This window comes from Kryptolebias marmoratus, linkage group LG16, assembly GCF_001649575.2.
Source record: "Kryptolebias marmoratus isolate JLee-2015 linkage group LG16, ASM164957v2, whole genome shotgun sequence".
Lineage (NCBI taxonomy): Eukaryota > Metazoa > Chordata > Actinopteri > Cyprinodontiformes > Rivulidae > Kryptolebias > Kryptolebias marmoratus.
This window is the reverse complement of record NC_051445.1, coordinates 25,149,175-25,176,212: the sequence shown is the minus strand read 5'-3', so window position 1 is coordinate 25,176,212 and position 27,038 is coordinate 25,149,175. Positions and strand designations below refer to the sequence as shown.

At 38.6% G+C, this 27,038-nt stretch overlaps 1 protein-coding gene across 1 annotated transcript; it reads right to left on the bottom strand.

Annotated features, from left to right (window-relative positions):
- Window positions 1–12,395: 12,395 nt before the first annotated feature.
- Window positions 12,396–16,836, bottom strand: LOC108234145 (potassium voltage-gated channel subfamily S member 2). Its single transcript, XM_017413099.3, has 2 exons — window positions 16,318–16,836; window positions 12,396–16,105 (listed from the first exon to the last, which is right to left on the bottom strand). The coding sequence occupies exon 2, from the start codon at window positions 16,101–16,103 to the stop codon at window positions 14,664–14,666; it is 1,440 nt and encodes a 479-aa protein (XP_017268588.1). The 5' UTR covers window positions 16,104–16,105; window positions 16,318–16,836; the 3' UTR covers window positions 12,396–14,663.
- Window positions 16,837–27,038: the final 10,202 nt, after the last annotated feature.

Here is a 27,038-nt window from a genome sequence, read left to right as displayed (position 1 = left end):
AAGAGAGATAGAAACAGTGAAATACATGTGACGTTTTAAAGCTCACATTAGGAGATATTTGGCCCACAGGAAGCTATAATGACACATAATGGGAAGCCTTCCGTCTGTATTCATCAGCTTTTTTTCTCACATTCACACCCTTGTTGCCTCCACAGGGATAATAATGAACTTGAAGCAGCATCTTCCAGCTGGTCCCGCTCTCATCTTCAGTTGCTGAATCACCATCCACTTTAACTTAATGCTCTCAGCGAGCAAATTGAATTACAAAATATTTCTCATCTAAAATCTGCATCAGCAAAACTTTCAATTTCTAATTTATCTTCTTCTTTTGTTCTTTCATTTCATCCTGAGTTTCTTTTACTTAATCCAGATTGACTCCTCCAGATGGGTTTTTTTAACCTATCAAAATAAAAGCCTTATTCCTGGGTACAAACAGTCACTCATGTTTCAATGTATTTATATGATAAATTAAAGACCAAGTTTTCCTTAAAGAAATGTTTATCACCTGCTGCCTTTTATGCCAGAATTTTAAATAGAGATCGTTTTATGATAGCCATTTTGGTCGAAACCTTGGACAGTAAATGATGTTATAAACAATCTCATGCAATATTACAAGATATTGGAAGATCTATTAGAGTTTAGACTATCTGTTGAGGATGACTCTTAGCTACTACCACATCTAACTTTAGCTTAATATCTCTAAAACTGACTGAGATGTCACCATTTATGTGTTGGTTAAGTTTTGTGCAATAGTATTATGACTTAGCATTTCATAATTATAAAGGAATTACCTCAAAATTATGATTAGCATTGAACATTTTTGAAATACTATCTCATAATCATGACTTAGCAACACATGTTTTTGATGACAGTGATTACACATAATCTATCTCAAAATGATTGCTTTTCACATAATTATTGAATAGTAACTAAAAACTGGGAAAGGTTAAGTCATATTTTTGAGATCCTAAGTCTTATTTAAGAGATACTAAGTCATTTTTGGATATGTTAAGTTATTATGACATAATAAGTTATAATTATTAGATAAATCTCAGATAGTATCTCAAAATTATGACTTTTATATCACAGTGGTGGGAATGGGCTTCTATACTTTAATAACTTAGTATGTTTTATCAGTGTAATATTACTATTTTAGTCACATGAACAAGTAATTGGCATTTTTTCTTGTTTAGTTTTCTCAAATCAAAGATAAAAAAAACTATGTCAAGTTGTTCATCATTTGCTGCAGGCCATTTGTATGAACCCTGAAAGACAAAATCAAAGGAGATTTTGGGTTGAGTTTTAATCTGTGGTCCTTTACTACAGTTTATTATTCTCTCTCAGCCCACATTTTCTGTGTTTCTGAATAATAAAGGCCAATACAGTAAAAAAAAGACATAAAAGCTGTAAAGGGAACATCAAAGCTGCGCCTTTTGTTCCAGAGTCAGTGCACAACCTAATATATTAGGTCCAGTTGGCTAAATTCAGCTGTGACCTAAATGTATGAAAATTCCTGTAAAACACGTACTTATGTTCAGTTTTTAAAAATACAACTGTACAACAGTATCTACATTCAATAAAAGAAGATGAAAATGATGGCAACTTTTCCTCATGTTGTTTATCATGAAAACTAACATATTAAACTCTCCACAACCAAGCTCCATCTTATATGAAAGATCTTATTGTTCCATAGTTTCCTAACAGAGTACTTCACTCTCAGACTGCAGGTTTACTTGGGGTTTCTAGAGTTTCCAAAAGTAGAACAGGAGGCAGAGCTATCGGTCATCAGACTCCTCTCTTGTCTGTGAGACTGACACCTAGGATTAAGACTTTCCTTTTTGATAAATCATATAGTTAGGGTTGGCTTGGGTTTTCTGAGCTATTTCTTAGTTACGCTGCTAAAGGCTCAGACTGCTGGAGGACAAACTGACCACATTTCCTCACTCTGCTGCTGCCTTTACTCGCTTTACTCTCCATGTTTGCATTTGTAATTATTTCTGTCATTATTGTGTTTTTCTTTGCTTTTCTTCCCACAGAAACTAAACCTGGACCAGTCCTTCTGTATTTGTCTCTGTCTCTTTCTTGTCCTCTCAGTCCCCAGCTGGTCAAGGCAGATGACTGAACATCTTCATCCTGGTTCTGATGGAGGTTTCTTCCTGTTAAAGGGGAGTCGTTCCTTTCCACTGTTGCTAACATGTTCCTCGGGATGGGAGATTGTGCCAAAATAACACAATCTGCTGATTTCCTTGGATAAACAACTTTTACTAATTAACATTTCATTATGTACTGTATGTGATTCTGCTATATTCTGACTGTAACTAGATTCAAATCTGCATCTGTTTTGGACTGAGTGGAATTTATGATTTGAACTGAGATGATCATTGTTGTTATGAATTGAATCAACTTGTTTTCCTTTTCTTTTCTTTCTTTTTGAAGGTGCAGCATCCATACTGTCATTGCTAAGCAGAACAGCTCTCAGTCCTGGGGAGCACAAAGCACCTCCACCAGAGACTAAGGTGAGATTAGACAGAGTGAAAGAATGCAGAGAGCCATGGTGAAGCTCAGCTTGCTTCCATAATCAATTTAATTTAGAGCGCAGTCCCCCTGCAGCCGCTGCAGCACTGTGCCAACTAGAATTCCAACACCAGGTGGATTTCAGAGGCAATTAACTACACCAGGCAAGTTACTTTACTGCAATTATAACAAATTTGGCAATTATGATTTCTCCCCAGTACTATAGGGGGATAAATGTAGCCCTTAGTATTTAGTGAGCCGATGATCCGGGAAGATGGATGGAGCTAAAAGGGAGAGAGCTGAAGAAAAAGGAGTAGGGCGGCAGTCCTAACAAGCAGAAATAGATTCACTGTACGATTATATTCACATCATGTCTCACAGTATGCTTTCACAGCTTCTGCTAGTTGCAGGAAGTCAGTTTTCATCCACAGCTTCTCGCATGCTGTGTGTGTTGTCTTTGTGATGACACATCCTACCAACTGATGACATTTTCTTTTGATCCAGGATCCAGATTCATGTCTTTTTCTATTCCATTTGAATGGAGTCAAAACATATTTTTCTCTCTGTGCCTCTGGCCCTGACTGGTTTATATCATTTTACAGATTTTTTTTCTTTTTTTTTAATTTACCTAAAGTGCATAATAGTGTTACGACCTCTTTGCATCTTCCAGAAATTTATATTACACAGGGTCACGTGACACCCACCTCTGTTCATGTTGCTTTCATTATCTTTGCCATCCCTTTTTTCTCTTTTTTTATTATTACTCAAAATATAAACTAAACAGGAGGTCTCAAATTTTAGCTTTCAAAAACCTATAATGGAGCTTTAGGCCTGATACCCAGTCAGTTTCACTCCAATCAACACCTGCATTTATGTCACCAGAGTGGCCCATCTGTGAGTCAGGCTAACAAAGACCCTAATGAGCCTCTACTGTTAGCAGAGGGAGTGTAATCTGCATGTGAATCTAGTTTACAGAATATCTCAGTTTAAAAGCTTGAATTCCACACTCTCCTTTTTTAATTGAGAAGGTCCTCAGATGAGAAGCGAAACGTCTTCGGCTACAGAATAGAAGTCCATTTGTTTTTGTTTTTTAACTTTTTTTGTGTAAACGAAACACATTTTAATGCAACTCTCAGAAAGTAATCACTGAAAGTACAACTGATTAACCTTTGAAGTCAACCTGATTCAACATGACTGCCATAGCCCACTGACCTTAAACAACAGAAATGACTATAACTCAGTCAATTTCTTTTCACTGAGCCTTATCCCCAACACATATTTTGAGTGCTACCAGTTTGCACAAGATCTTTATTTAAAATGTTGACATTAACTGTTGGAGTCAACTCTGTTCATTTGCTTGCAAAATACTTCATGAATCACTGAACAGATTTTGAAACTTTCAGAAAATTATTATTTGATGGACCTCTATAACTAATTAAATTCAAACTTTGCAAACACAAAAATGGCTAAAACTCAGCCAATTTTACAGATATTAAGTGGAGACTTGTTGCAGTAGTAGCTGATGGTCATTAACAACACATACTGTGAGCATGATATCTCAATATATTGCGTGAAATATACAATACTGTTAAGGTTGGACCAAAATATCTACAGCCCTGTCATTTCTCAACAGATTGTTGTGGAAAAATAAGATAGACCCCGTGAGATGTTCTCATTAGATGTAACAGAACTGTAATGTTTGGTACATATTTGTGCACATTGTGATGCCTGGTCCTATCATTTTAAGTTAGATATCTTTGTTTTACTGATACACTTTGTTCAAAAAGTCACCCTCTGATAATCTAAAATTAGACAGATTCTGCCTCCTAAATCTGTCACATCCTTGGTAAGATTTTAACAAAGCTAAATTGTTCAAATCTACAATCTTGGCCTTCGCGTCTCCCTTATCTTTTTGCCATGACTGTTATTGTCATAAACTCAAGAGTTTCTGTCCAGAGAGCGAAACCAAAACCACACACGGAGACGAGGATAACGGTAAGTGCATTTATTTACAGGTGAAGCTATTTACAGTGGTCGGAGTCTGGAGGAGTCTGCAAGATAAGGAGAACTGAGTGAATCTCGGGTACAATTCTGTTCCAAGATGGTAGCAAGGATTACAATGTCTCTTTGTTTGCTTACAGGTCCTGGAGGAGGGTTGCGGCGTCGAGAAGGAGAGGAGCAGTTCCAGTTGTTCCAGGAGACGAGCCAGTTACAGCAAGGTAAGTATCAGCGGTTATCCAGATAAGTAGTCCTTCAGATCCGTAGTCGTGGCGTGGCAAAAAAACCTGAGTCATAGGCACAAACAGAGAATGTGAGTAGCATAAGGAGCATGAGTTAGGTTAGCCACTGAGGCGGAGAATCTAACCCAGAAGGTTCGATGCTCCAGCGAAGATCTGATCCCAGCCTGCTGCTTAAGTACTGGCTGGTCTTATCAGTGGGAACTGGAACACCTGTGGAGGAATGATTAGTGGTGCTGCCCACAAGGAGGAGCCAAACCCAGATCCTCACAGTTATGTTCTTAGTTTAAAACTCTGGCATGAAAGGTGGTGGGAGACATGCATTTCTTTAAAGAATGCTAGGTTATTAATTTTAGAACATAAACACCTTTACATTTTTGAGTTATTCTGATGCCATCTCATTAAATCCAGGTAAACCCAAGGCTCTCAGACACATTCCTGGACAAGCTTTAAGGATTAAACCGTCTACACCAGAGTCCTTGGCACATCCTTCAGAAAATTGATTCATGGCAAAGGGGAGATGACATGCACTCACATACACACATGTTATTTGCACATAAACACATCTAAAATGCATTTACATCAAATTTATAGCCACACAAACACATTTCACGCAGACACAGATGAGTGTGTGTATCACTCTGTCGTTTTTCCTCTCACTTTTAAGTTGGATATAGTGTGTGATTGTGTTTGTCCTCTTTACTCAGCCCCCACCTCTGATCTGAGGGTAATAACAGGTTTAGTCTGGGTCTGTCTGACTCTCTGTCGTCTGTGTTAGCAGCACCATCTAAGGAACGTTTAGAATTCGATTCAACTTGAGCTGTGTTCATTTATTTTTTTTATGTTTTTATTTTCAACAGCACTTTAGGCTTTGGGAGCTTTCCTGTCTCCCATATCAAGATATTCAGCATCTTCCATCCCCTGTGATTAAAGAGCAAAAAAATTCTATATCACTTTATGTGAACAATGTTGGTTTTCACAACAGTCTCATACAGTTAATGTCACCTCATTACATTTTCACCAAGATCACTGATTTTTCTACAGTGCTAATGAAATGCAACGAGTCGTGCCCAAGGTCTGCGGTGTGACAAGTGAATGAAGAACACACATTTCATGGCAAAAAAGTTGTACTGTGTATGTGTGTGTCTGTTTCAGGCTCTTGTACCTCTTATCATCTTTATAATTTCATGCATGTTATAAAAATGTGATTCTTGGAGGACTTTGGGGAAATTAGATGGACCGCAATTTTATAAAACAAATGAAAGAACAGGGTTTTTTATAGAAAATTGTAGTTTTTTTCTTCCACCATTAGTTTTCCTGTGGACTTTGTGGAGTAAACTAAAACAGGAAGATTCTGGTAAAAGATCTTAGGTTTTATTGCTGGAACAGTGAGAATTTGTGGCTATATAACAAAAGTCACAGTCAGGAAACCCTTCCTAAATGTAATTATGAGTACTTCTTGCATGTTCAAGTCCTGAAATACAACCTGAATACCAGCAAAGTTGGAACGTTATGTGTATATAAAAACAGAATGCATGATTTACAGATTTCATAAACACATATTTTATTTACAATGGAACATAGTAAATATATCAAATGTTTAAACTAAAAAAATGTACTGTTTTTAGGAAAAAATAAGGTATTTTTTTAATTTAAAGGCAGCATCCGCAAATGCTGGTTAAAGCTCTATCATGAGAAGAAGACAACACATGTAAACACTAGAGTTTGAAAAATCATTTTCACATCTTGGTACTAAAGAGGAGAGGACACATTCAGCCTGTTATCAGCGCTTCAAAGGCCTGCCTCACTGATGGTATAGGGGCACATTAGTATCTCTAGCAAAGACAGCTTACACATTATGAAAGGAATCAGTCATGTATATAGATGTTTATTTCTAGATGACATTGTTTTTGCTTGAATATTTCAGCAAGACTAAATTGTATTCTACGTCCATTACAGCAGCATGGCTTCATATTAGAAGAGTGCTGAACTGACCCGTGTGCAGTCCACAACGCTCACCAGTTAAAAACATTTGATTCATTGTGAAACAAAAAGTCCATCAAAGACCCAGGACTGTTGAACAGCTAAAATCCTCCATCAGACAAGAATGGGACAACATTCCCTCCAAAGCCTCCAGCAGCTGCTCTCCTCAGGTCCTGATGTTTACAGACTGCTGGTAAAAGGAGAGGAGAGGCTTCTCAGATGGAAACAGGGACCTGTTCCAACTTTTCTGAGATGTGTTGCTGCCATCAAATTAAAAATTACCCAATGTTTTTTTTTACTTGAAATGTTGGAATTGGGTTTGTATATCTATGTTTTTGTTCTACCCAAACAAAATCAGCATTCTTCTTGAGTGTTTCACCTGCCTTTCAGGCTGTTTAAACAAACATGGTGTTTTAAAACAAATCTTGGAACTGATTTGTTGTTGGCAAATAGCACTCACTAAGTGCCGGATTATGTCATTTTGTACAATCCATTACCTTTCTTTGGGAACATTACGGTGATTTAGACTCAAACCGTTTGCCTCTGTGAACAAGTCACTTAATGGAAGCAGACCGAGAGCTACATTTAGGAGAATATGCATTAATGATGCCGTTTTATCTAGAATTATTGTCTTTCAGAGGATCATCAATATTTAAGTGCCTGTAGAGAGTTTGGAAGAAGGCCAAAGGCAGTTCTACATGTCTGAAGTTAATCACCAGGTGGCAGGTGTTTATAATCTGGTTTAATGTAATATTTTATTATTTTACACATCATGAGTGTTTTCATGTAGAATAGAAAAATGGGGGTGGGGGGGAATCAATTCTCACATTGTGGTTTCACAAAATGATTGGTGATTTTATTCACCATAGTCATTGCCCAATACCAAAAGGAGTAGGTGGACAATAATGTTTTCAGCCATGTCTGTGTGAGTCTGTGAGTGTGTGTTCGTGTGTCTGATGCCAAAACATCTCCTGAACCACTGGATGAATTATGATGAAACTGACAGAAAGTAATCATTGGATGAACATCTACGACTAAATAACTTTTGGAAACAATCACTACAGACAACTGAGCTTTAAAAAAACACACAATAATGGCTATAATAAAAATTTGGTGTGGTAGTAGCTGACACTAGTGATTACTTTTTGGAGTCAGCCCAATTCAAGATGGGGACCACAACTAATCAACACTAGGCAGCACACAAAAAAAGACTATAATTCAGCCAAAATAAAAAATATTGAGCTAAAATTTGATGTGGTAGTAGCTGAGAGCCATTCACGGCACATATTCTGAGCGTGACATTGCATACGTTTATTTATAACGTTACTTTCAAGGTTTGACCAAAATGGATCACTTCTCAACATACAGTAAAATGATATTAGTTTAAAACTCTGACATTAAAGGCCATAGGATCATTAAAAAATTGTAGTATCCAAATCATGATCCTGATCACCACCAAAATTGAATCAGTTATTTCTTGTTACAACCCCAACATTTCCTGATTTTGCGAACAGACAGACGAACAAACAAACCAACATTACTGAAAACATTACCTCCTTGGCAGAGGTAATTACCCTGTTGGTGTTCTTGGGCCTCTAGGGACACTCAGGGTTTTTGCTGCTCCGCTTTTAACAGGAACAAGAAAACATGAGCAGAACATCAGTGTTGGTTTCCCTTCATTTCATTGGCTTCTTGTCTGTTATAGAAATGACAGCGATCGAAATGACTTAAGATTTTGTTCTTAGTTTTTAAGACAAATAGTCTGGCCCTGTCTCATCCTTAGGCTCTTCTACGTCGTCACTCTTCATCTAGAACAGTGAGGTCAAACAAATGTTTGTAGATGTTCCAACATTCTTTGCTGTTGCTGATCCTCTTTTGTTGAAAAATGCATTTCTCTCTGTAAGATTTGCTCAAAGTTTAGAAAGGTTTTGAGAGACTTTTAAAGACTCATGTTTGCTCATTAGCATTCCATGCAAGTGGAGCTTCATAACTTGATTTTGTGTGTTGTGTTTTCATTGAATTTTATGAATTTTAACACATTGCATTTTAACAGGAAACACAGTTATTCTTTTTTTGTCGTTGTTGTTTGACATTTTCTAATGTTTACACACTGTAGTTTACTAAAATAAATAAGTAAATATTTAAACAAAACTACATGAATGCTTGATGCCTTAGGGAAATTATCTGGTGGATCATTACAGCCTTCAGTATGGTTTTCTGTGGGTTAGTATGTTGGCAAACAGAAGAGAAGGTCAAGGGGTCACGACTGAACTCATTGTGAGATAAAATAGCTCAGAATTTACAAGTTAATAAAATCAGTTTCTGTAAAGTGTGAAGAAAAATGATATAGGTTTGAGGCTTGCCTGCTGTCTGATAATTTAGTCAGTGCTACAGTAATTAGAAGATTCTTATTACCAAGTAATAATTTTTCCTGCAATTTTAGTATTGGCTATTCATCAAAAAATATGTCCCGTAAGACCATCAGAATATCAAACATTTAAACTAAGAAATTGTACCATTTTCAAGAAAAAGAAAAGGTAAATTTGAATTTGATGGCACCAACACATCTAAAACAAGCTGCATCAAAGGCAACAAAAGGCTGTAAAAGTGGTATGAATAAGAAACTTGAGACAGGTTGAATTTCTCAGAAGTAAAGATGGGCACAGGTTCACCAGTTTTTTGAATACAGGTTTTATGACATCTAGACAACGTCTTTTTTAGGGAAGGCCTTGCATATTTCAGCAAAATACTGCTAAACCGCATACTGCATCCTTTACAACAACATGTCTTCATAGTAGAAGAGTAAATAAAATATGGGTTTATTAGATTTGCAGACAATTGCATTCTGTTTTTATTTAAATTTTACAGAATGTCCTAACTTTGTCAAATTGTTTGGTATAACTAACTTTGTATGATAGAACTGTATCCAGCATAGCTTTCATTTAGAGTTGTTTTTTTTTTCTTTTTGTGCTACATATAAAGTATTTCTAATTTAATCTGCTACCATTTTTAGCATTACCTGCATTCTTTGTTTGCACGAGATCTGCGTGTGATAATTAGCCGTGCCATGATCTACGTAATGAGAGTCTATTTTTGGAGATGCTCTCAGATCAAACACGGTGGGAAGATGTCAAAAGTGTGTGGAGAGAAAGGAACGAGCGTGCTGAAAGGATCCAATCTTCCCACACTGTTTAAAGTGAAGGAATGTAGCAGATGGTAATGTGCAACAACACTGAACGCCTGCTTAGTAACAGAGTTTAGATCACCAATACAAAGCACACTGGAGATGACGCCTGTGCTGCCAGCTTCAATAAGTTCCTTATTAGACACGCTGTCTGGGATGTTCGGGTGCACACACACACACACACACACACACACACACACACTCACACACAAGCAAATACACCAATTAGTTTTTATTTCCCTTCAACACCACATTAATAAGTTTAGTATTCTTCACACATTTTCAGTATTTTTATGCTCTTCCTCTCTTGTCTTTGTTCACAGCTGTATAAAAGGAACCAGACAACCCTGACTTGTAGAGCTTTTACAGGAAGCTCATTTTACATCTGTAAACCATTAATCAAAAGGCTCTGGTTTGATTTGATAATTAACTCTGATTATCACGAACACCTCTCCCGGTTCTGATGATTACATGTGAGACAGGTTTTGATCATTCAGTTTCCCTCCTTGTACGGTGACAGTATGATTATGGTCAAACAAAGATTTAAGAGCAACTTATTTTTGTTTTTATGGCAGCCATCACCTAACCTGTTGAGCTGCTGTCTGTACTGAGCTGTGTACCAGCTAGGCTCTCAGTCTTCCCTTCATCTATCACCTGAGGGTGAGGGTACTGATACAGGTGAGCCAAGGAGAGGCTGCTGTGGGGACAGATGTCTCAGTCCTCGTCAGGAGTCATATTGACTGAGAGGCCATGATAAAAGTGTCTCAGAGTGGAATGAGATTGGACAAATGTACAAATGTCATTACTGTTTCTTCAAACCCTAAAGTACATTTTAATCTTCACCCTAACTCTAAACGTTGCCCTGTGTCCCCCTGCCTAAGACTAAAAAGGGAGTCAACCATTCAGTTCTTTTCCTGAAATGCTCATTTGGATTTAGTAAAACATTACATGCTGCCACTGTGAACTCATTAACTGATTTTTGCCCATGCTAATTTGATGCTACAGCATAATTATGGATTTGCTCCAAGGGGGGGGAAAAAAACCTGCAAAGGTTCAGAAGTAAACAAAAGAAGAGTGATATAATTGGACTCTGAGGCAAAATCAAATAGCTCTGAGAAGATGCTCAGAAAAGAGGCTGGGAAGTCGTTGGTTTCTCATTAAGTTTTAACACGTTTGTGTAGTGACCTTCTGGCAGAAATGCATAAAAATGACCTCTGAGCTTCTGTGTTATGAACTAATCAAATCATTGTTTTCTAATAATGAAATGATTGCGTGTGTGTGAGATTTTACTGATTTTTTTCCTACTTTTTTGTATTCCTCACTTATATTTACAATGAGGAAAGGAAAATTGCTAAAAGTGTTTTGAGTTTCAGTTTAGAACATCAGTGTGTAAATGGTTAAAAAAGACAGAATCAAGTATTTGAACAACGTGTGTTTGATACAGTCTGTATCAATTTGTGTATATTTCCCTTTTTTTACACAAACTGTTTCATTTTGCAGATAATTTGAGGTGTTCTGCTAATTGGGTGTGTGATTACCTGTGTGAAGTGTTTTAAAAAGAGGGTTCTGTTTTCAAAATTGTTCCTAAGCAATAGTTTTAAAACAAGTTTAGGATCACGCTGAACAAATTTTTCTTATTTTCTGGGAAAACATGAACAGATTTAATACTAAAGTCACTAAGAAATCTATAAATATATAGAAATCTGTCAAATCTAGATTTTTTTAACACAATTACTTTGATGAGAAAATTTTAACTCAAAATTGCAAAAGTTGTTTGTCATTTAATGACATGGTTTTGCCATTTTTGTTCCATCTAAATTAAAATCAGAAGGTAATGGCACTAAAATTAACTCCACTAAAATTTGAAATGCCCATAACGAAAAAAAAAACATTAACTTTTTAGTGCTGCAGTCTGCTTGTGTAAATTGGCTCTTTATCCTTTAAACTGAAATCAATGGCAGTAAGTGAGTGCTCGGCTGAATTTCTGCAACTGCTTCTGCAGAAAGCCAGAGAGCTGTTGAGGAGAATAAAAACTTGATTTACTTTGAGCAAAATGAATTCAGTCCAGAAACACTTTGAGACTTGTGAGACGTGCAGGTTTATCGCAGCAATTTGAAGCCCAGAGGATTTAGACGACACAAATCGCCTAAACATAAAAAACAAATTTAACACGGAGACAAGAAAACAAGCTCTCTATATCTGCCTTATAAATTCTCAAAAGGCAGCTGATTTCTTCTCAAATTTTCATTTAAGTCAGGGGTCAGCAACCTGGTGGTGGTGCCCCTTCACCAGAAGCTTAAAATAAAAACAACAGAACTCATTGTTATATAAATACTGCATATCCAAATTGTTTGTTACATTAAAATCTCTAATAAATTATTATTATTTGTTGGTATTTTGACATGTTTAGACAAAAGAAAAAAAACATATTTATGAGAAGAAAGAGGGGAAATATTTTAGCATTTATTTTGATCAAATTTAAACACCAAACTATGTGAATCCTTTCTATGTTTGTGAAAAAATAAGAATGTAACCATGGCACTTTAAAATAATAAGTTAAAGTGAACATGTAAATTAGGCCAGTTTGTTGAATAAGGTGTTTTATTGTGTCCTTTGAATTTTTAAAAAACAAAAACAGAAACATTTACTTCCATTTTAATTATGTTTTGACCAAGCTTTTGCTTCTTATTCTTGCTGCCACCCAATTGATTTGTCATAGTTTTTTGCAGAACTCCTTATTTCAATAACTCTTAATCTCTGATGTGTTTGAAAACCTGCTTTTTCTTTTTTCCTCTCAGCAGTTTGCCTTTGAGTGTTTCCAAAATGTTTAGTTTTCTGGTGGATTTCTGACTAAGATCACTCTGTGCAGCTGGAAGTTGATGCTAACATGCAACTAGCCTTTTCTGTTGTTCTTATGATTAACAATTATATTATTTCCATGGTACTTTTGGTCAAAGCTACAAAGAGCTGCTACAGACAAACCAAAGAGCCACATGTGGCCCGAGAGCCACAGTTTGCAGACTTCTGCTTTAGGTTGGGTAACTTATATTGCCGCAATAAATTTATATATTTCCTATCATTCAGTTTAATTGATTAAAATTAGATAATTGTCTTTTTAGAACATGCAGCTGTAAAATCCAGTCTTCCTATAACAAATTAGCTCAACATGTCAGTTCTGAATGGTTGCTAGTATGCCTGTCAAGCTGTTTAAGTTTTTATGTCAGTCATCACCATCATTAGCACTCTCTTCCCTCCCTCCGCAGCCTACATGGATTCTCTCAATCAGCAGGACGAACTCACTGTAAGGATCTGATCTCTGGTCTGCACCATGAACAAGAACAAGGAAGTGTGTTGCAGTTTGGATTTAATGCTTTTTGTTTTCACCACACATCTGTAACACCACATCAACACATCACGTCTGCTTGGAAAGAGATGAACACCCGGAGTCACTTCAGACACAACTGATCACAAAGTACAGCTGGATGGTGGACATCAGTGTGACACTCAAGGCCGGACTTTCTGAAGGTTTTACTGGTGCTTTAAATCAGGGCCCAGAGGTTTAGAGGCCACCACAATATTATTTTGCTATAGTACTTTTTGTTAGAATTGTTTTGAAAATGGATGTTTTAAAAATGCTTTTTTTATTTATTTCCAGTGAGGTGCAAGCCCACCTCACTGGAAAGGGTTTTGATTTCTTAAAGTCATATAACAACTGCTTAATGGGTTTTAGAGGATTTCTGTTTAGCTTGTTTCAAAATCTTTACAGTTTTAAAGTCAATATAGTACTAAAGTTTTACCAAATTACTTTACTCTGTGTAATTCTGAGCTATAATGGTTTGTAAATGTGCATTTTGCTTTGTAGAGGACTGATGCAATGTTGCAGTTTTATGCTCTTGTCTTCGTAAAGTCATCCAATTGACCTTTTAAAGCACAAAAATGGTTTCATCTCAGTCAATTTTACAGATGTTGATCTAAAATTTGGTGTGGTTGTCACTGAAACTGATCCCTAACACATATTCTGAGCCTAACAGAACTTAGGAAAACATAAAAAATGTCTACAACTCAGTTAATTTTATTAATATTATCATATGCATAGATGCATTTTTCTCAGTGAGTGCACCTTTTAATCAAAGATTGAAGAGACAGAGTATTATTTCAGATTATAGGCTGCTAGCTTTTCCTGTGTTTTCAGAATTTAAAAATAACATTAAAGCTAAGAGCAGCTCTGCTCTGTAACTCAAAACCTTGGTAATGTGCACATACTCATTATTGTCATTTTATTTAAAACATAAAATGCTGAAAGTGACCCAAAAGTAGCTTTAGCCCAAGGGTCCATGCCTTCCTGAATCCTGACCAGGTGACACTAGTGTCCACACTTTCACTAAGACTGTAAACATCAGCAACAACAACAACAACAACAACAGTGTCTGTTTGATGTGGTGTGGTCACCTGTCTGATGAAGGGCCATAAAAATGCAGGGGACATATTATATTCAGGCTGCCATGTGTGTGAGTTTGAGTGTGTGTCTGAGCGTGTGAGTGTGTGTGTGTGTGTGGGGGGGGGGGATAAACTGTCTCACTGTGACTGACACATTGATTAACACGTTATTGCACGGAGCTACAGAAAGACAAAAGGTCACACATGTTTGGAGGGAAGCAGACTTTTCCTGCTGTCAGCACCACGGACAGCTCCTCACTCAGACCCGCTGATCTGCGCGTGGCCGGGCGTCCCTGATGAGTCTTGTCTCAGTGCAGGGACTCGTTCAGACTCTGTTCACTGGGTGAACTCCGGCTCATGTTGGACAAGCTCGCCATGAGGGATTTCACTTTGTGCGCGTAATAGTTCCTCAGGTTGACAGAGGGGACCTCCTTGATGCCTTCGTCGAAATCGCAGCTCCTCATCACGATCTCGAGCTGTTTCTGTCTTTTGTAGAAGAGGGAAAATTTGTTGAAAATGAGCGTGATGGGAAGCACAACCACTAAGATCCCGGCCAGGATGCACGCTGAGGCGGTCAGTTTGCCCGCTATGGAAATGGGCACCACGTCCCCGTAGCCCACGGTGGTCATGCTGACGGTAGCCCACCACCAACAGGCCGGGATGGTGGACAGGTCCTCGGTATCCTCATTTTCCACCGTGTAGGCGATGACAGAGAAGAAGGAGACCCCCACGGCCAGGTAGAGAAGCAGCAGGCCCACCTCTTTGTAGCTGTTCCTGAGCGTGGCCCCCAAGGAGCGGAGGCCGGTGGAGTGACGGGCCAGCTTCAGGATGCGGAAAATCCTCATCAGCCGCAGAACCTGCGCGACCCGGCCCAGGTTGGCCAGCGCCGGGCTGCTCTCCACCACTAGGTTTATGAGGAGCGTCAGGTAGAAGGGGAGGATGGACACTAGGTCTATGACGTTCAGCGGGTGGTCAAAGAAGTGCAGCAGGTCCGGGGCCACCGCGAACCGGGCCACCAGCTCCAGAGTGAACCAGCCGATCCCAAAGTGCTCCACGGTCTCGAACCGAGGATCCTCTGTGGACTGTCCCTCACTGTCCAACAGGCTGAACTCGCTCATGCTGTTCATGCACATGGTAGCTATGGAGCCCAGCACCACCAGGATGGAGAGGATGCTGATGATGCGGCTGGCCACCGAGTAACCCGGGTTATCAAGCATCAGCCACACGCGCCTCCGCCAGCTCCCGAGCAGTTGCTTGTCGAACTTGGTGGCGTCGTTGTAAAACTCCAGCAGCTCGTCGAACGACGACGTGGTGCTGCCTTCATCACTCCGCTCGTCCCAGTCCTCTCGGTCCTGGTCCATTTTCCTACAGTGGTAAGCGCTGCTGCAGCAGGAGTCAATGAAGAACTCGTTGATGCCCCAGTACTCGATTTCCTGGCTGAAGGAGAAGATGCACAGCTCGGCCATGACGTGCAGCCGCCCCGTGTTGTAGAAATTCAGCACGTAGGGGAACAGAGCCGGGTTCCTATCGAAGTAGAACTCCTTCTCCGCGTCGTCGTAGTCGTCGCACAGCTCCAGGATGGACTCTGTGGACCGGCACTGGAGGAGGCGCGCGAGCCTCGTCTCGGGGAAACGGGAGAGGGTGTCGGACTGGAGCCGCTTCTTGAAGCCGCCAACGTTGATGCGGATGGCCGCGCTGTCCTCCATGTGAGCCCCGCTGCCCGGATCCCCCAGGACGTGACCTGTCATGTCTGGAAAGACACACACACGCACGAACGCAGGCACGCACAGGCGCGCGGCGCACAGAAAGAAAGACACGGATGGAAGGAAACAGCCGGGGGAAGCACAGACATCCACAGGAAGACAGGGAGGAGAAGTTACTCAAACTGTAGCAATAAAAACGGGTTCATTTTCAAGCATTGTTCTCCACGTGTTTTTCTACGCAATTATACACAAAACTTACTTCAAGGTTCGTTTAGTTCGCCTGATTCTCCTCCAGGAAGGATCTTTTTCTCTGATGGCACATCGCGCCGTTTGAGGTCAACCTGTGGTTCTGACACAGCCGGAGAGACCTTTGTCCTCTGGGCTCCGAACAGGCGCGCCTCTGTTCTGTTACCATGAACAGAGGAGGATGACTCTGTCCCCGAACAAACCGGTGCGGTGTTAAAAATTATTTTCTCTCCAGACAGAGAGGATCTGCTCCTTTAACAGCCTTAAATCCACCCGGAGGGAGGCTGACAGCAGCTGTTTTGTCCTTACATCCTGCATGGTTTCACACCGTCCCCAGCCGCAGGTACGAACTCCATTTGTTTCTGTAAATCCTGGGAGCCATCAAGAGCTGCGACGCCCCGAATGCCGTTTTTGTTTGAGCGAAGGGGATTCCTTTCTGTTTTCCTGTCCGTGCTTCTCTCTGTATCTCCTCTCTATCTGTTGCTGCGCAGCAACACGTAGCTCCCTGCCTTCCTCTGCCTGCACCGCCCTCTCTAAGTGAGCTCAGCATCACGGAGCCGATGGGCGAGGCGCGGCTCCGGTGCGCAGGGAACCAACTCACCAAATCACTGAGCACCTCAGAGACAAAGTCATCCAAAGGACATCAGGAAAACAAACTGTCGTGAAAACTTTCTGTCATTGACTTAGATAAAAGCAGAAACAATACTGTAATAAAATTTAACTAGAAAATTTCTAAAGATGTGCTGAAGGGTGAAACTGTGGCCATAAATTTCAACATAACTTTGTAATAATCAAAACTGTGNGGGGGGGGGGGGGGGGGGGGGGGGGGGGTTGCTGCCTACAGTTTAATGCATTAGCTGTGTATAATCAGAACCAAGATAAAAAGAAATGTTAAAGCTGCTGCCAGTGGCTCATCATGGTCACCATGGTAACCACAAATCTGTGCCTGTCACTCCCTGACTGACAAGTTAATGAAAGGTAAACAGGAACACAGACTGAAAAGTAAGCCTCAAACAGTCAGGTGAAAAGTATAAGTCGGATCTTAAAAACTCTTGAACTATGAGCAGCTGAAGACTGATAACTAAATCTGTGAGAGTTTGGCTCTGCACTTTCAGCATTCTGTGGGGATTCGAGACAAACTAAGTCCTAGAGCAGTGAGAGATTCATTGGGTCAACGAACACAAAAATGCCTACATTTTCTACATTTTGATGTATAATTTGTATTTGTGTCAAAAAAAGTTGTGGGAGTAAGAAGAGTTTGTTTCGAAAAACTTAAAAAAATAGACAGTACAAACATTAAACTGTCCATTGAACACTTCACGGAAATATTTAGTAAAACTGATAAAAGTTTAACTTAATTTGTGTAAGAACTGTAAAAGTTATCAAAATCCAACTTTCTGTGACCTGTTACAATTTGAATGATGTCATTTAAAGAGCTCCAAAGAGGGCTCATTTGTTTCACCAAAATCCCATTGTCTTTTTTTTTCTTGTAGTAATCTTTTGTAAAAAAATGTCAACTGCTGGATATGGCCTGGACCCACTCTGTACAGCCCTCAGGAAGGTCTTCACTGTAAATGAGCACCGTACGAACATAGTTAAAAGGAACTGAAAAGAGTTGAGTTGAGTGAGAATGATGGAAAAAGGTTGTAATGAGGGGGATAAGTGAAATGAAAAGGGGTGGTGATGAAGGAGGCTGAAGGGGCAAGGAGGGATGAGGAATTCAGTGGAAACATAAACGAAGGAGAGGAAGGAAGAATGAGAAATACATAAGATAGAAGATGTCATGAAATTTGTTCTCTGCATTTGACCCATCACACATGTGAGATACAAACAAGTGGATCAGAAAGCAGCTATTTACACACCTGGGGGAAAGTTAGGGATTAGGTGTCTTGCTTAAGATGACATATGGGGGAAGGAAGTAAGAATGAGAGCTAGATAAAGAATGACGGGGACATGACATATGGGCATGTGCAGGATTTAAACCTCTGATTTCCTGGTCCCAAAACAGCTGCCCTACGAGAGCACAAGACAGGCTGTGTTGAAAGGGTGACGAAGACTCGCTGCAGTTGATGTGGTGTCCTGTTCCCAAACCTAAATGAACATATTAACTTTATTTAATGTAGTCACACTACTGTTTGCCTGTGTTTTGTGATCTAACTACTTCTGTGTACTTTGTGCCATTTTAGCAATTCTTAAATCAAATTGTTTAGCTTAGTCAGGAGATGGGTGCCATGACTTTTGGTATTTCTAACTTTTATATTTTTCTAAATATTAAACTTTGTTTACAAATGTTTCTCCATAGGAATACATTGAGATCTCTTTCAGGTTTAAACTAGTATTTCGGTAGTTTTAGTATTACCAACTTTAACAACCCAATTGAGCTTCTTCAGCAAATTTTAAGTCATTTCAGTCATTCATCCCTCAGCATTCATGTTGCATTTTCACAGAACATGCAGTGTCTCTGGTTTTATCCATGTTCTGCCATAGTTTACATCTTTTATTTCTTAAGTTCAGGAATTTCTTGATTGTAAAAACCCATGTAGACAAACATCATGTGCAGGAATACTAAAAGATAGAGACATAGATTTACCTATGAGGGCATTTGTTTGTTAAAGTTTAATTTATTTTGATGATACAGTATCTACTTTACTACACTGGTGCTTTTATAAAAACAAATGCAAAGCTTGTATGCATCATGATGTACCCATAGGTTATAGTTTCTTTTAAAGAAAATGATTTGTAGAGCAGTCCATATGGTGATGTAGCTGCAGTGGCAACAAGTAGTGTTACTCATGCTGTGTAGTTGACTAATTGACATCTTTAACGGTATGCAATAACTCTACAGAGCATTTTGTTAACAAACAGCAATAAACACTTTTTATGACTAACCACAACACTCTGCTCCATAAGTTTCCCGTCACAAATTTTAACCAAAATGTCTTTTTAAAAAATAATGTTGATTTAACATATTTCCTTGTTTGGGCTAAAGGTGTGTAGTTTCAGCAGTTAACTAATAACTAATAATCATTCCTGACAAAAAGCAGAGAATACCCAGATGTGCTGCAAACATTTTTATGGGGAATGTGTGTAAACTCTGTTCTAAATCTTTGTGGTTCAGTTTCCATCACAAGTGTTTTTTAGACCATTTCCCTGAAGATCAGCTGAGGGAAAACCTCAAGTTTCACTGAGTTTTATTTTGGGTCTCAGTGCTGCTCCACTTTTACCTGAAGCAATTTTGTGGCAATTTATCAGTAAAAGAAAACAATTTAAGTCTTTTATTTTTTTAAATCTGTGTGGGTTATATTGTACTTTTTATTTTGCTGAATACTGTGCTTTTGTTTTCCTTTATTCCCACTAGCAGACAGATTCATTTTTTCTTTAATAAAGTTAAATTAAGAAGACTTTTCTTTCTTTCAGCTGAAAGGTTTTTACACAACAGTCAGAAAGTGATTCTAACAAGATTCAGTATTTCTGTTTTTTGTTTCTAAAATGGTTAAAACTGAATAGAAAAGATGCTATCAGAAATGAAGAGTTATCTTAATGACAAAAGATAAATAACTGTATGTGGCTCTAACATTCACCTAAAAATCAGCTTGTTGTCGTGATACCTTTTGTTGCTACAACACTAGTAATGCACCTAAACTTTCCACTGTTGATACTGTTCTTGTTCCAGCACATTCAAAAAGTTAAGCGGTTCATCTTTGTCCAACACAAACCTTTAAAGCTTCATTAAAAGGTTGCAGCAGTATTTTTTTATTCTGCTGAATGAGAAGCTCTAATGTGAAACTTTAATAAAAGCTTCTCCTCCTGCTGTGATGATTTTCGTCTAATCCTGATGGTGTTATTTATTGGTCCTCCTGTTTAAAATTCCAGGCCATAGTTTGGTTTGAAAACACATTAAGGATTATTGAACGTAATTTTCTTCTTACCGTGCTGCATTGTGATGCTTGTTCAAAAACATAACCATAAGCTACAGGCAGCAATGAACAGTTTAAGATCTCTTGTAGATCTGTGTTCCCGGGCAGCCGGCACATTAATATTTCATTACATTTTTTTCTTTGAACAACATGAGCCCGTAAACCCATGAGACTACCTGAACAGATTGGGTCCTATCTGGTGTATTTGTTGAAAGCATTTTCTAGATGCTTTCAGGGGTTTCATGAAAACTAAAAGCATGCTCTCCAGGTACTCCCAACATGACAGAGCTGTAGATCATCTCAGCAGCACTGACAGAAGCTCAACACCCTCACACAGCAGCTTTGTAGGAATTTTTAAAACTCACTGAAAGCCTTAAAAGCACCACAACTCACTCTTTCTTTGTTACAACACAGTGAAATCTATTTTGATTCTTTTTTACCTGTGCCATTCATCTGTTTTCTTTTATGAGATTATCGTGTTTTAAAACTTTCTTCTTGGTTTATCATTAGCATTATCCATCAGGGTTTTCATCCTTTGGTCACCCTTGATGGCTGTGATTTAATTTAAATCACAGTTTTTCATCATATCAGTGCCTTTTAACGTACGTATCTCTGCAGCGTTTGAATGGCTTTCAGACGTCAGCATAGGTGGCAGTCAAGGTTTAAATTTCACCTGCTGGGAAATGCTCAGTTTGTGGGCAGCATATTTGATTTAGGTGAAAATAATGGGTGTCTTCTTGCATGACGAGCACCATCAGCTCTGAATGGTATCTCAGATGGCACACTAACACACCTCCTCAGATTTCATTAGTGTGGGTGAAGGAGCTTGATGCCTGCTATAGAAAATGTCATCAGAACTTTATTTGGGATTACTGGAGTGGTTTGATCTAAATTATTAGTGCTAACAGACTGCAAATTATTCACTTTCTGTTTTTCATGATGGCAATGTGCTTTGATTCATTTATCTCCCTCATGGTTGAGTTTAATGCTCCACTTTGTGGAGGAGGAACTATTCCTCATGGCTTATTCTTCTTTTCTTGGATCAGCTGCCTCGGTGTTAGGAGGCGTCCTTATTTAAAGAAATCCTTCAGTATCATATTATCATTGCAGGCTTGCTTATTTCAGTTTTCATAACAAATTGTTTGAAACAATATTTATATCATTCCGAGACTTTATTAAGCCTAAGCTTTAACTTTTATCTAAACTTCTAGTTTGATTATTTCATGAGATATTTTTTGTCTAAAAGACAGACAGTGCAAAAGTTTTAAGCAAAGATGTTGCGCAATGTGTAGCAATCAAAGTATGTGTTGGGAATGACTCTCAGCTATTATCAGACCAAATTGTAGCAATGTCTGTAAAACTGATTGAGTTAGAGCCATTTTTGTGTTTGCAAAGGTAACTTAGCTGTGGCGGCCATATTGAATGGGGCTCACTCCAAAAGTTGATCAGCTGTAGATGGAAATTCAGTGATTACTATGTTGGAGTTTCATTAGATTTTTTTATTCATGAGATGTATTGCTAGTAGTACAAACAACCCCCCACCCCCACCCCACCCCCAGGGAGGGGGGAAAGATTTTCTCAATATGAAGACATTCAATGCAGATGAAATCTTACAGTTATTTCAGTATTTTCTCTGTTTTAACCTGATGTCTGTCAGTCCACCAGCTCACATAAAACACAATTCATCTGGTGCGAAACAAACCTCTGACACACAACATCATCAACCTAATTCAACATTATGCTTAACTGAGAAAACACCCACCACCAAAGGTGATGGAGCGATAATGTTTTTGTCCGTGCCTTTGTGTGTGTATATGTGTGGGTGTGGGTGTGTGTTAATTTGTCAGTACCATTACCAAAGAATCTCATGAACACCAAATGGATTACACTGAAACTAACAGACTTTGACTTTGACTTTGGAGTAAACCTCATTCAACATGGCCACCACACTAATTAATCTTAGTAAACACTAAAAAGGCTATAACTCTGCCAATTTTACAGATATTGAGCTCAAATTTCATATTAGTAGCTGAAAATGATCCCCTAATTAAACTTTGAGCGTAAACTGATTCCACAATATCTGTGTTTAAAAATCTGCCATTAACTATTAGATTCAGCTTGTCTGTTTGATAACAAAATATTAAACCATTAAACTGATTTTACGTTTAATACCTTCAGAAAGATGGTCACCACTGCCAACTGATGTTAGATAACACTAAAATGGCTCAGTGAGCTTTACAGACATTGGGTGTTATGTGTGGTGTCTTATTAATAAACTCATTTTTATTTCCTCTGCTTTTTGTTTTGGATACAGAGAGCAGGGCACAACAACAAACACTCCAATAATATAATGATAAAACAGCTTTAACCATATTTCTGTTGAACTTCAACAAGTGCTGATGAGCTGGGTAACTTTTGTTAAATCTGACAGGTACAGCATAGAGGAAACATTGTTAAACTACAACGCACTTCTGAAAGAGAATCATTTGGAGGAAAATAAAAGCACCAACTTAGGCTGTCTGATGTTAGGCTGCTAAATTTAAGGGAAACATAAGAAAGGTTTGCATTCACCATCAGACACACTCGTTATCAAATCCAAGTCCTAATTAGGGGGATCAAACCGTTGTTTATCAACCTCCCAATCCCACCCCACAATGACTCAAATCGAGAAGCAAAACCTTATTTGAGGGAGAAAAAAAAAACAATGACAAAAGGGTATAACCGGACATTGCTGCTTAAGTGAGGCAGAATGCCAATGTTTAATTTTTAACAACAAATTGTGTGTCAGAAGCTGAGCAGGTGTTTGTTTATATGAATAACGTGGAGTTAAACCAAATTCTAGTATTTCAGTTAAACTAATGACGAGCACCTTGTTTAAATGTTGAAGTAAAAACCACCAAATTATATGATGCATGCATAAATGTACTGTATTTATCAGCCAACTAACATAGGGCAGAGGAGGGCTTTTTGCAGTCATGGCTGGTTTTGAAGACCACAAACTGTGACAGAAAAATGTGCAATCAGAGCTCTTTCAGTCTCTGAAACACCTCATGTATTTAAATCCGCAGTATTAACATTCTGAACACTGTTAGCCAGCTTTCATACACATTTTACATCTTTTCATTGAGACTTTTGCAGAAACTTGCCCTAAATTCCATCCATCCATTCATTTTCTTTACCCACTTCTCCATTCCGGGTCGTAGGGAGCTGGTGCCTATCCCCAGCAGTCACCACCCTGAACAGGTTGCATGTCCATTGCAGGGCCACATAGAGAAAAACGAGACAAACAACCATTCATGCTCTCACTCACACCTAGGGACAATTTAAGAGTTACCAATTAACCTAACATGCATGTTTTTGGTCTGTGGGAGGAAACCAGAGTACCAGGAGTAAACCCACATGTGCACAGGGAGAACTTGTAAACTCCACCCAGAAAGGCCCCAGGCCAGAAAGCAATCCTGCAACCTTCTTGCTGGGAGGCAACAGCTCTAACCACTACGCCACTGTGCCACCTGCCCTAAATTCTTTTTTTTTTTTTTTTTAAAGCAACTGAACAGCAGATAAACTGAATCAATGTCCCAATCATCAGACATTTAATTTTGATTTGAAAGCTCTAGTCTCTTATCAACAGAAACAAATGATCGTATTTTCACTCTTGAATTGAAGAATGAAATAATGAGCCAACTAATTAATTAGTTGGACAAACTGTAGAACATTTAGTGTCAGTAATGAGGTAACTTCCAGAGAAGCCTTTGAGGCCATTTTATGAAGAACTGCTCTGAGCTCTAAAGTCAACAAAGTTACAGTTTTTATTATAAATTTCCAGTTTCAGCCTTTTTATTTCACATCTCCTGTTCCATATCGACACATGAGTGCATTTGCCCCAGCCATTTCCTTTAAACTTTTATTGGTAGGGTTAGTTTTAAGGAGGAAGCAAAGGTGTCATAAATAGAGGATGGAGGATAAAATAGAACTGAGACTGGGGGAAAGTGGGGAAGCGGTTCAGTCTCTTGTTTCGTCTAAAACCTAAAGTGCAGGCTGACGTGAGAATGTGTAGGAGCTTTTTGTTGAGTGAATCCATTGCTCCTTATCTTGTGCTTGGCTGCTTTTATCTTCCTCTGTCCTCGCTTTGCTCTCTTTTCCACTCCCCAGTGACTTCATATGTCCCTCTCCTAAGGTTTTATCCCTCCCTCCTTTTCCCCTCACAAATATCTTTTATTCTCTACGCTCACATTTCAATCTGCCAACATTTTACTCCACCAGAGGCCAAGGTTCAACAATGTGTTGACCTTATTCTTGGCTGAAAACAGAGTGTCATCTGAAGTCCTGACAGAAGTTGTCTTTCAAAGCTCACTGCCAGCTCTGATAGATAAACCAGCAGAGTCCTCTAGGACTTATAAAAATAGAAAAAAGGTGAAATCTATTTTACCCTGTTATTCCAGTATATGAAATAAAATGTGCTTTCAGTCATCTTCCCTCTTCCACTTCATGCCACAGTAATCCCATCAAATGGGCCTTGATTATTATGGTGGAGAGTGCTGGCTGACTCAGGACAGAGAGCAGACAGAGAGGAAGCTGAGTGAATACAGATGGAGGAGCTGCTGTGAGTGGCACTGTGAGTACACTAATTAAGTTTACAATATATTAACAAATCATTTATTCTCTGTCCAGTTGACTGGGGTCTAAAGGCTTGATATAATGACTAATAACTTGACATCAAGCATTATTAAGCAACAGAATGACTTACAGATGGATGACAAAAGAAAATGAAACATTTCAATTAACTAGAAATATTGACCTTTTCTGCAAAAATGCAGGGTGAATGCTGAGCGCTCAGTGTTGAAGAACTGAAACTGACTTCAACAAGTTCAACAGTTCAAACAAGCAAAACAGACACAAATCGAGCACTGAAACAGTCAGAATAGACACTGAAATGGTGAAACACAAGCTGAGACAAGCAGAAGACAAGCAATGGCTAAAATGAGCAAAACAGTGGAAAAAAGACTGAAAAAAAGCTAACCAGTAGCTAACAGCAGCTAAAAGCTAGATGAAGTGTAAGAAGCAGATTTCAAATAAAAACAATGATTTGAGTGAATTGAAGAAATCTCAATGTATTTCTATGGGGAAATGTTTTGGACCAAAGTTATTTATTATGAAAATTGTAAAAGTAACAAAAAAAAAACAAAAGTCATAGCAATTTATTCCCAACAGAGCTGAACATTTTTATATTTGTATGATTAAAATTGCACAAAGTGTGCAGAAGAAGTTTGATTGCAAAACAGAAAACAGTGTGAATGCTGACTCAACTTTCACACAATAATTAAAGAAAATCAAAGCAGGCCTTCATGCAGGTTCAGTTTCAGCAACAATTACACAGATAACATTCAGTCATGCTCTGCTGTGGATCAAAATGCTGCGAAGGCCTGACTGATTTTGGTTTTTAAACACTGAGTGAAGGTTTATTGTTGGGGCACGGATGGCTGAATCCACTGTTACTTAGCTTTTAACAGGCTGGTGTTTTAACAATGAAGGAGTCACATCTGCTTTTAGATCTACAGAAAATCCAGCATTTAACTGGCTCAGTTGACTGTATCCTGTTAAACGACGATGATGCTTACTTATTGGCAAGAAAAAACAAAGAGCAATCTTTCCCCAGGTGATGATGTTGGACAATTTCAGCAACAATTAAAGGCCGAGCATTTCTTGAAGGAATGCGTATCCCACAGTGAGGGGCTCCACCGGCTCAGTTTTGTTGCTGGGGGCATTCTTCTGTCATGGTTGAAGTCCAGCACTCCTCTTCAAAGCAAGGATTAAATAATTATTGTGTTGCTCCCAGTGATCACCTCATGATGTAACCTTTCTCTCCCGATGAGAGTTTAGCTTTCCTGCAGTGGACATAAGGAACAAAAGAATAAATTTGCTGAAAATAATTATGATCATATCCTAAGGTATCAACGCTGACCAGATCTTAACCTAGCAGCTACAGCAGGGGGCTGCAACCTACAGGTCTGGGGCCACATGTGGCTCCTTTGTCCCTCTCCAGTGGCTTGCTGTAGCTTTGACCCATAATAATATGAAAATGATTGATGTTTGTATTCATAAGCACAAAAGAAATGGCTGGTTTCAGCAATTCTCTGTTCAATTCAGTGAAATGTCTATGACAGAATGATACTAATAACAGAAGGAGCAAAACAGATGGATTAGTTTGAGTTAGTAGTTTGTTAGCCGGTTAGCCACTTCATTAATTTAACATCCAGCCACACAGAGCGATCTTTCTCCACCAGAGAACTCAACATTTTTAACACAATCCAGGCAAGCTGCTAAAGGGAAAAACAGAAAGTGCAGTTTTGCACATATATTCCTGTTAAGTCAGGAAAACACAAAGATTTTGAAGCTGAATTAAACAAGAGGCCCTCCCTTTATTCAAGGAAATGGGTCACAAATAAATATTCAATAATCTGCTCGTTTTTTTATGCTCACTCCAATAATTTATTAGGATGGGAGTGCATGCTTTATTGTATCAAAGAGAGATACTTATAATAATAATTTTGAAAAAGGACACAAACAGGCTGCATAGGTATTTAGATTTTATGAAAGGAATTTAAAATAAATAGTTTTCTTTCCCCTGTTTATAAAAGTTTGGCCTTTTCCTTTGTCCTAACATGTAAAAACAACAAAAGATGTCAACAATTAATTATAAAACCATAAATTCATAATGTATCATTTTTTAAATTTATTTTTTAACATTATGATATTCATACAATTTTTATGAGCTGTTGCAGCTCTGTATGAATTTTATTTAGTGGTACAAAGAGCA